This window comes from Pinus tabuliformis, chromosome 3_2 (assembly GCF_031772625.1).
Source record: "Pinus tabuliformis cultivar Carrire ecotype Pingquan chromosome 3_2, CPIR1, whole genome shotgun sequence".
Taxonomy (NCBI): domain Eukaryota; kingdom Viridiplantae; phylum Streptophyta; class Pinopsida; order Pinales; family Pinaceae; genus Pinus; species Pinus tabuliformis.
This window is the reverse complement of record NC_142302.1, coordinates 1,035,046,014-1,035,057,285: the sequence shown is the minus strand read 5'-3', so window position 1 is coordinate 1,035,057,285 and position 11,272 is coordinate 1,035,046,014. Positions and strand designations below refer to the sequence as shown.

General features: G+C 38.5%; 1 protein-coding gene across 1 annotated transcript; it reads left to right on the top strand.

The window, feature by feature from the left end:
- The first annotated feature begins 6,991 nt into the window (after nt 1-6,991).
- Nucleotides 6,992-9,490, top strand: LOC149184127 (weak chloroplast movement under blue light protein (DUF827)). Its single transcript, XM_089417404.1, has 2 exons — nt 6,992-7,204; nt 7,392-9,490. Exons 1-2 carry the CDS (start codon nt 7,004-7,006, stop codon nt 9,276-9,278), a joined length of 2,088 nt encoding a protein of 695 aa, XP_089273530.1. The 5' UTR covers nt 6,992-7,003; the 3' UTR covers nt 9,279-9,490.
- The last annotated feature ends 1,782 nt before the right edge of the window (nt 9,491-11,272 follow it).

The following is an 11,272-nucleotide window of genomic DNA, read 5'->3' as shown; positions in this document are numbered from 1 at the left end:
CATATCTTCATTTGTACATGTTAGAATTGGATGATCTTTAGATCAATCCTACACCTTTCCGAGAGAGGAATCTAATAAAAATATCAGTTGTCATAAATAAGATGACCCATGTGGAGTTTGGCCCTAGTTGCCAATTTTAACAATAAACAATAAGCAGAAGACAAGCCAAGACAAGAGGACACAGTGTTTGGCGGATGCCAAGGAAAAACCCCAATGTGGGGAAAACCCTTTGATCAAATCTTCTTATTATTCTTCAAAAGTTTAGCACAAAAAGAGAGCAATATACAAAATCTTCTTGCCCAATCGCCGTAAAATAGTCCAGTCAAATTGTAGTCAACAGGATGCCCTAACCAGAAAGTCAACACTTGTCAAATCAGCAGAAAGTCTTCTTCAAATCAGCTCAGTCAAACCCAATCAACTCGACCTCCAAAGGCAGTCCAAATCAACCCAAAACAGTGTTGAAAATCCGGTCAAACCTGGTCAATGCACAATTAACTTCTGCGGTCAAAGGGCTGTAGTTAATGCTGGTCAACCTGCCCAAAAAGTCTCGGTATCTGTGCCAAAATATGTGGCCTACCCAAACAAAGATTCTCCCACAAAAATCGCAGTCAAATGAAGTCAAACAATGCTGGTCAACGTTGGTCAAAGCTGGCTGCAACTCGGTCAACGCAGAAAACAGAAATGCCCAGTCAAACCTTCGCGCGTGTGGATAAGAACAGGTTGCCTGTGATTTGTACGACCCAATCAGGTGAAGAGAGAGAAAGATGTGTGTCCAAATGAGGAAAATGCCTCTTCTATTTATGCACAACATTGAGGGTGAAGAGACACGTCTGTTGGGCTTCATGAGCCTACATTAGACTTCTAGCTGACCTTGACATTTTGTCCATAGAAGAAACAAATTCATAATTCCATTTCTTCTTGTTAGAATGAGACGATCTTTAGATCAATCCTGCACCTCTTGGAAAGAGGAATCCAATAAAAATATCACCTTGATCATATGAGCTGTCCAAGGTGGAGTTTGACCCTAGTTTCCAATTTTAACACGATCTCACCGTAATGGCATAATGACTTTGCATATGGTATGGTCTTTGTAATGGATATGGTCTTGCCTTGGTCTCGATCAATACATTGTCTACATGGCATCTTTGCGATATAGTTGACATTGTATGTATGGCATCTCTGCAATGTAGTTGGCATCAATTTACATGGTTTCTTTGCATTCGATGTATGGTTCCTCTACAATTATATGTACAGTTCCTTTGAAGTTACATGTATAGTTTCTCTGCGGTTACATCACAATTCTTCTTAGTTATATGTATGGCATCGTTGCAGTATAGAACAAGTATTGGTATGACATTGTAGAGAAGTATTGGTATATTGGTATTGGTATATTTGGTATGGCAACATCATATTGGTATGGCATCATATATATATATATATAGTTTTGGTATTGGTATGATGGTATGGCACAATATATATTGTCCTGTGGCACCATCTCATATATCTCTAAGATGTATGCATAGATCTTGAAGAGAAACCCTAATACTCATATATCAGTGACCTTGATGGCAGCCACTCTTGACTCATGGAAATGCATATATGATGTGTTCCTTTGATGATTGAAGTTAAGAGGCCTGAGATGACTATTGTGCCTCATTCTCATTGTACTTTGTATCTCAACTGAACAATTGATGATTATCTAATAGAAGAAGAAGAAGAATTGAATTATGGGTTTTCCCCCTTGTGTAGTTTTGCTCTGGTCTTCGACCAAATCTTTGTGTCTCTATTTCTGTATGCTTTTCTCCCGATGGTCCTTTTATTTTTCGCTGCATTGTTGATGATATTGTTCTTTCTACATAATTGCTAATGATGTATGTGGGGTGAATGTGATATATGAAAAGGCTAAAAAATACAATTATCTAAAGCAAAGAACAATATAGCCTTCAACAAAATTAACACTTCTTCCTTCGCTTGGTCTTTCTTCTTGTTTCCTTATCCTTCGCTCTAGATTTCTTCTTGTCTAGGTGCAGATCGAAATTTCTTGCCCTTGGTGTGCAAATGTGATGAAGTCTCTTCCCTTTTATACCCTTATCAAGGTCTCTTCTAGGCCGACTTTCACTGGCAGGGATGACTTGGTCTTGGGAGTCCAAATGGACTTCTTAATACAAATTGCCCATATGGGTCTTTTAATATGACAATAACTCTTTTGACTCATGACAAATATTTCTTGACTTGACAAACCCAAGGAGCATGAAATGCATGCTTGACCTGGTTGACCATTTAAACGGAGCATGAAACCCATGCTTGAGAAACAATATTTTCTTTTTTCTTTTGCTTGATATATAAAATATATATAGTGTAGCACGACTCTTATAAGACTTGCGAGTACCCGGGGGTCTTGATGGGTTTTATAGTGAGACGGGTCATTCGCATAGAACTCACAGTTTCTACCTGCACCCGCCAAAACCTGCATAAAAATCGGTTACCCACATTGAACCTGTGAAGAACTGCATATGACCTGTGGAGACCCTCAAAATTTGATTTTTGATTTTTATTTTTTTTGGAGATCATGTTGAGGGAAAGGGAAAATGGAGCCGAGTCTTATACAGGTCGTCGAGTCAATAGCTAGATGAGTCTTATACAAGTACGAGTCGTGCAACATTGAATATACATAATGACATAAGTACAAAGACAATTATGAAGACCAAAACTAGTTACATTTTCCAATAGTTTGGAGCTCACCCCTTCCGACTTGAGATAGTGTTTAGTCTTATCCCTCTCTTGCACCATGTTCGGAGTTTCATTGACACAACAAAGGGGTATGACCAGTATCCATACTTGGCCTATTGCTCATCAAAGTCCATTGCAATAGCTAGTCATTTGGCTCAATCTCAATGTTGGTACATCGGAGTTTCCGATCTCCTCGCTTCAATTGGTATTATGATGGACTAGCTTCCTCCATTCAGATATTCCCTTTGTGCACCCAGCCACCTCTTACCAACCAAATAGTAGGTGAATAAAATCATCCAAGAGGATATCTACAGGTTACTTGGATAAATCCTCAGGGTGGGTTACATTTGAAGATGGCTTTCTATGCTAAGCACATCATGGTGATGAGGGATGGACTCATTGTTCGGCCCCATTACACGCTTCTCCATTGGATGCACGCGCTATGGATCCCCTTGAGAGAGTTCAGAGTTGGCTCTCATAGACTGCAAATTGAGACTGACCACCAAATTGATTGATTAGACAAGATCTGCTAAACGTGTCATCTTCGAGAGATTGAGATTAATGAGCATTTCATCTTCTGTTGCCACAATATTATGAGATCTGTGGGAGATTTCATTGTCTGTTCAGGGGGATCTAGACCCTCTCCAGTTTTTTTGGACACCCAGAGAAGAGATGTCTAATCATTTACATACAGGAGGCCCTCAGATTTCGTGCCCACATTCTCCAAGCTCCTTCAATTCCTGGTTCTACTCGGCTGATTATGTCCTTTACAGTGTTCACATTGGCTAGGGGCACCAAGAGATACGGACAACAACATTGCCTCGGACTCCAGATCAGTGCAGACCCAAGGGACCATTCGCCTTCCCCAGAAACCTTAGAGGCATCTCCAGAGCAGATCTCTTACCAGCAGGCAGCCGAGGTCAGCAGGACACCAGCAGCAGGTTACTTCCTCCTGCAGCAGCCCAGCAGAGAGTCCAGATCCCCCCCTAGCTTTCCCTCAAGGCACCATTCTATTTTGCGTTTTCTCCATTCTGCCTCGAGTTTTAGGAGATATAGATCCAGTGGCTGACGTAGTCCCCAGCTCCTTTCTGTGTCTGCCTGCATTTGGAGTCGAACAATTCCCATGTTTTTGCACCTAGAGATTATGATTCTACTTTAATGTTTTGGTTCTTTATATAGGAGACCTTTTGGTACTCCTTGTATCGACATCATTGTACTCAGCAGTCCCATTGACCTACTGTTGTAACTTGTGGTCATTTGTTGGACATTAATATATTTATCTTACCTTATCTGAATGAGTCTTCATTCACTGGTAATTCATCTTGCAATCTATTGCAAGATATTAATTTACATGCAGTTTTTAGTGAGCCTTTAGAATTACTTTCATTGTTAAGCAGGCCTTCACACAGGCTAGCCCCATCTCATGGTGTAATTCTGAAAAATATCAGCCTACCATTCCATGCTAAGAATGACAAGTCTTTAGCCCCTAATCCAGCCACCATTATCCTGGACCTTATGTTCATGCCACACAGGACAGTCATAACTCATAGTTTAGTTACAGAAAACTTAGGGTTACTATGCCATTCCAAACCTGACAAGTCTCTAACCCCTGATCTGGCTATTGCTATCCTGGACCTTCAACAACCATCGACAATAATAGAAGCATTCATATGCTTGGATATTATCAGTCCCAATTTTAGATCTACAGCTAAACATAAGTATTCTGCTATACAAATGCTTAACTACCAAATATGCATCCTTATTTGACATGCTTTCTTTTATTGGGTTCATTATCCTTTATATGCAGTTCTACCAATTGCCATAATTTCTTGATCTAGTTGCATGATTGGAAGTGAATAGACTGCTTTGCTGGCCTGTCTTAGCTGCTGAAACTTATCTTCATGCTTATTAATTGATCAGATACTCGATAAGGTTGATATCATATATGTTGGCCTACTTTTTGATACTCAGACATGTACCTTACTTGCAACGGTAGTGTTGGATCAGGATGTCATATTTATTCTACGCATGAGTTGCATACTTTTTGATGGTATGCCTGAACCAATTTGTAAACTCTCATAACCCACTAGCTGCAAATGAATACTCATATTCATATGTCATGTTTGTGATGTTCAATGAAATCACTTATCACCTTTCAGATGATCAATTAACCATTGTCGAGGGTTTGGAAGAACTCACCTTTCTGCTTTAATCAGTTGCTGGACTTATAGATAATTGGTTTCAACAACTTTTGTTAGTTTCTTAAGGTCAACTTCAAGGGAACTTTCACGATTCTGATAAAAAGTGTGGACAAGCATTGCTCAAGAGAGAGCCCAGAATCTATACTTCAACATAGAAGAAAGTGCTTTCAATTTTGTCTGAGCATGTGGGAGTTATAAACTTATAACTTGCTGAGTGCAACATATATTTCCACCGACCTATTCCAGTTGAAATCTGAAGGTAAATTCTGAAGGTAAATTTTGGAGGGCCATAGCTTCTTTGTTTCTGCTCCAAAGTATAGACATGACCATTCCAAACAAACTACACTTTGCAGATTCACAAGAAATATAAAAAATCTAAATCCAACATACCCTGTAATTTATGCGGCCTTTGAAAGGGGCTATACTTTATGACCTTACATATAAACCTCTAGGCTATACTTTATGACCTCACATATAAACCTCTAGAATTTCCACGTCACTGATTTCCTTTGTTCTACCTCTGTTTATTTTTTCCTATATCAGTATAAATGGGACAATTCCCTATCCGCTCACCACCATCAGGCAGTAGTCCTTAGTTTCATGAGTTGGTAATTGTTGTGAAGTATTTGCAAAAATGGAAAGCTCTACATCATCTATCAAATTCCGAAAGGAAGAGATTCAATAAGAAAGCTATGCAGTGTTACCTTGCAAGTAAGATATATAGACTAACCCTATGAATTCTGCAGGGAGTGTCACTCTGCATGAAATTCTGAATCTTCTACCAGAAGCACATAAAGGACTTGCTGCAGATCATATAGCAGGAGAAAATACAGCCCACAAAATTTTTCCTTCAGGGTTACAGTGGCATGCAATTATTAAACATAATCAGAGGTTTACAGATGTGACATTTGGCAAGGGATGAGCATATAGACACAGGATGATTATTGTTCATTGCATTTGTCTACGGTGACAATACCAATTGAAATGGATGATTGATTTTGTACACAGATCAGTCAAACAAACTCAGAACATATATGTATTTGTTTGGACTTGTTTATTGACCAAGTGGATTGAAGCTGTTGTTTTGTGGAAAAATTGAAATGATGTCGATGTTGATGTAGTTGGACAAAGATTTTAGTGTGATACAAAAATAAATTATCTGCTCTGTTTCTATATCATTCTCCAAAAGACGGGTCAACAAGTTTAGGAAGGAAATGGATAATGATTATTTATGGTTAGTCACCTGTTAAGCAGGGCATCTCGATCTACATGGATTAAGAATCAAGACGGACAATCTGTCATCTTGAGATCACCGGAGCTGCAAATACATATACTTTTCTGTTCGCAATTGTGAGAGTTGTGACTAGCTTATGTATGAAGCTTTGCGATTTAATTTTTGTCATGAGAATACAAGTTAGTATATGTTTGTGCTTTCTTAGAACTATTGGAAACCCATATAATTTGCGAGTTTTGGAAGTCTATAATTGTTTACTTTTTTTTTCTCCATATTCTGCAGAAATCAGTTCCAACCAAATAACCTTATCAAATGCAATGTTTGGGTTCTCTTCCTTTTTGATTTGAGGTTGGCGTTTCTCAAGCAATGCCATTTACCATACAGTTATTAAAAAATTTCACTTGCATGAAAATTCATGACATACGTTGGATTTTGTTCAATTCCAGAATCTCCTAGGGTTGGTAAATGTTTGAAGTAAAAATAGGATGACAGGGCACCCAAATCTATTTTGGACTCTCTTTTTGCAACTGAAGGTTATGAATGAAAAAGCAGCCAATTGCTGTTAGGTAAACTGACTGTAATTGATCAAAAGCTTTTACTTTGCACGTGAGACAATTATAGAGATTCATTTTTTTGAAGTTCCAGTTAGCAGAAATACTGTTGAAATATCTAACAAGACATCAGTTTGATTATGAATTTATGACATTTTGTGATCTCGTGTAATTAGTTTCACCTCATCAGAATTTTTTTGTAGCATGTTGTGGATATCTTGTTGATTAAAGTACCATAGCCTTTTGTACGTGGGTTTCCATGTCCATAATTGACTGAAATCTGATGCATGTTCTGGACAGAGCAAAACAAATGTGCAAGCATGGAAGACAACAATTCCCATAATGTAAACTTTCCTCCTAGAATGGAGTGGGGAGAAATAGACACAACGGCACCTTTTGAGTCAGTTAAAGCTGCTGTTACCTTGTTTGGGGAGGGAGCCTTTGGAGATAAAGCTGATGGAAAAAGACTTAAATTTCCTGCTGGAGAGGTAATTTTGAATTTTATTCACAGTGCTTAGTTTAGAAATATGATGAACATGAATTATTCAAATGTGAGGTATCACTGATCCATTCTAGAAATGTATGTCAAGATGTTTCCCTGTGTTTCTCTATACAAATAGCTTCATGCTCCATTTGCATATTATTTTAGGACTCATTCCTATGTTATGTTCATAGAGGCGCATAGCTAAGGAGACAGAACTACATCGAGCACAAAAGGAATTGGACAAATTCAAGGAACAGCTGAAGAATGCAGAAACTACCAAGGCTCATGCCCTGCTTGAGCTGGAAGAGGCCAAAAAGGTTGTGGAAGATTTAACTCAGAAACTGGAGAAGGCAAAGGAGTCTAAAGAAAAGGCCAGCGAAACCACTGAAATAGCTAGGCTTCGTGCAGAGGAGCTAGAACCTGCAAATACCAAGATGTCCAAGGAGAGTAATACAGTTTGGCAAGCAGAGCTTAATGTTGCAAGAGAAAACCACATGAAGGCCACTGATGAGTTGGATGCTGCTAAGCAAGAGCTCAGAAAAGTGAAACAAGAACTTGCAGCTTCTGTGGAAACAAAGTCATTGGCTGTGAAACAGGCAGAAGAAGCAACAATTGCAGCAGAAATGAATACAAGGATTGTGGAGGAACTTAAGAAGGAGATTGCTACAACTAATGAGTCACTTGTCCTTGTTAAATTGGCTTGCATTGAAGCAGAAAAGGAACGGATCATTATTCTAGCTGAGAAGGATGCTGAAGCACAACAAGCTGCAGCAACAATAGAACAAAGCAGGAAGCAATTGGAGGCTTTAAGGCAAGAAAGTGATGCTACTAAGTATCTGGAGTCTAAGTTGGCTGCCACTATGACTGCCATGGAAAAATTAGAAAAGGAGATAATTTTGGCAAAAGAATCCCAGTCCAACGTTGCCAAAGCAGCTTCTAATGCTAATGACAAACTATGTAAAGTAAAATCTGAGATTGAGAAAATAAAACATACAGCACCTGTTGCGAGCTCTTCTTTAGAATCACTTTCTGTAGAGCTTGAGGAGGCAAAGGAGAGCATGCTGGCAGCAACACAAAAAGAGTCCACTTTAAGTGTTTGTATGGATTCTCTAAAGATTGAGCTGGAGCAGGTCAGAAAGGAATTAGCAGAATTAAAGCAGAAGGAGGAAGATGCGGAAGCAGCAGCAGCAAGCCTGAATGCTGAACTTCATAAAAGTCAATCAACATTGGCAGCAGCAGCTGCTGCTGAAATGAAAGCTAAAGATGCCACTTCTGGTCTTTCTTTAGCTCTGGAACAGCTGGCTACAGAGACCGAGGAGGCTAGAAAGGAAGCTGAAGCAATGAAAGAAGAGGCAAAGGAAGCAAAATTGAAAGCAGAACAGGCAAAGGCTGCCTTGAATACGACAGAGAGCAGATTCCAAGCTGCATTGAAGGAAGCTGATGCAGCCAAAGCTGCAGAAAAAATAGCTCTTGGAAGGATAAAAGCTCTATCTGAGAAAACAAATGCTGCTCGAGCTTCTACATCTGAATCTGGAGCTGCAATTACTGTGTCACAAGACGAATATGATTCCCTAAACAGGAGTGTTGCGGAAGCAGATGAACTTGCTAATATGAAGGTTGCTGCTGCCATGGCTCAAGTTGATGCAGTCAAAGCAGCTGAACAGGAATTATTGATGAAGCTCGAAGTTGCAAATAGAGAAATTGAAGAAATCAAGACAGCATCAGAGGAAGCATTGCGCAGAGCAGAGATGGCAGAAGCAGCTAAGAGAGCAGTTGAGGGTGAGCTGAGAAGGTGGAGAGAAAATGAGCAACGGAAAAGGGCTGTAGTTTCGGCAGCTGCACAAGACTACATAAAGAATGAGAAAAATGTTGTCTCAAGGTCATCTATAGAAAAGTCCGTGCATTCTGAGCCACTTGGTAAGGTGCTTAACATCAAGATTGCTTCCCCTGAAAGAGTAGAGAGAGTTCAATCTCTCAATGGATCGTTCTCTCTGAAGAAGAAAAAACAGCTGATTCCAAACATTGGAGGTATTTTTACCAAAAAGAAAAATCAGTTGGATGGTAATTCTCCACACTGAGCTGCCTGTTGATGTATTTAGTTGAAGTCTTGCGGCACTGGCCAAGTGGTAAAAACACCTTCTGTAGTTTCTAATTTGTCATGTCTTGCATTCTGTTCGGTCTACAATTGTACTTACTACAAATAGTCCTGCGGCCTATTCTGTATGAAAACATGATATTCTTGTCTTATTGTAAATGACTTTCTTTTGCGCTATAAACTATTTTAAGTATAGCTTCCCTCTGTTGGACCCAAACGAACGGTATTGTTGATATGTGGGCTATAAACAGTGAAAATCAGTAATAACGAGAGTATGTTGCCAAGCAATGGAAGAAGAAAAGAAAACTGGGGTACCCCAGACTGCCCTTTGCAATAGGTGTTACAGACTTCCTGTTGCCAAGTGCATCTTTTCGTGGCATCTGGACTTTTTTGCTGATATGTGTGGAAGGTATGGCTTAAGTAGAATCAGAATTGTCATCTCTGCTTGGCACTTACCATTCCATGTATCAACTATGCACAATCGTTGATGCAGAAAGACAAGCCAAAAACCATGCAAATATGATGTAATTTATGAACATAATGAACAACTATATGTAAGCAACTTGATCCCATATATCATTGGTGCCACTTTTCCCATTAATGGCCAATAGTTCAAAACCAATGTTGCATATACTCTTTTTCTTGCATTTAATTATCCTATCCCAGGAGTTGTTTTAAATGGTAGGCTCAATTGGTCTTTTAAGGAGTCGATAAACCTGATATTAGCTCATTTTGGTCTATTTTTTATTGTTTAGTAATGCAGATCAGATCCATTTTTCCAACATAGACGGTAGGGAAAAAATTGTTCAAAATTGTTGGCAGGAATAAAATTTTATGGGTATTTTCAGCACAGTTTGTTTCATGATCATATTTGTTTAAACAGCAGTAGCTATGGAGTGTATCCAGTGGCTGAGGGGTAACAGATGAAAATCAAAGGTGAGAACTTAATTTCAAACCTTAGGAGGGGCATAGCCGACAAGAGCAAACTTCGTCCTTACCACATTTGCCTAATACACAATTACAGCCCATCAAAACTTAACAGATGACTTGTCACCTGGTCAATAGCATCACATATTTTATTGTACAGAACCATGTAAATACATCGATTTCTTCAGACAATCGATTGCATTTGAAAATAAAAAGAAGGCCCATTATACAAATGGTACTTATACTGCTTGGTATTATGGGATAAATTTGATTATTTAATTTCGTTTAACAGAAACGAAAATAAATTCGAGTAATTTGCTTATAGGTCAATTAGTTTACAATTACAGAATATTCATTTCAGATTAGATAAACTTACTTTGACTGTGCAGAATTGCTTAACAACTTGTTCTGCAAAAATGATATTTATAGGTGTTTAATTTAATTACACAATCATGTAATCTAAATGGAAAAGTGAAGCACCCATATGCATTTTGCAAGTCCCAACATTGCAGGCTCCAAACTTGTTGGAGGTGATAGTTAAACTAGACAAACTATTATTATGGTGTCATCTTCAACATATTATACTTACGTGCCAAGAGTGCCAAAATGTTGAAAGTTTATATGCACAGATGTACTAAATGCATAGTGGCTGTGCACAGGTCTACTAAATGCGTAGTGGCTGTGCACAGATTTACTAAATGCATAGTGGCTGTGGCTTCCATTTCTTGTGAACAAAAATTACATTGGAAAACTTGTTAACCTCAATTATCACTCAATTGCACATCTATACACATTCTCAAGGTCTAAAAAAGTACTCCACATTATCACTGTTATTCAACAACACTAAGAATGGAATATAACAGAAATTGGCATGTCATTCTGTAGTTAAAAAAGTAAATTAGCATAGATCCATACCAAGCTTGGTTTTTTTTTTATTTTTTATAATCACCTGGATTTATCAAGTATCTGAAGGGATCAATTTTTTTAAAGTGTAAATTTGTTTATCATTTAATTCCATGTCATGGACTCATTTCTTCATATTAAATGATA

Coding starts and splice junctions, on each gene's coding strand:
- LOC149184127 (XM_089417404.1), top strand. CDS start 7,004: ATGTTCTGGACAGAGCAAAACAAATGTGCAAGCATGGAAGACAACAAT. Junction 7,205..7,391: donor TTAAATTTCCTGCTGGAGAG/GTAATTTTGAAT, acceptor TTATGTTCATAG/AGGCGCATAGCTAAGGAGAC.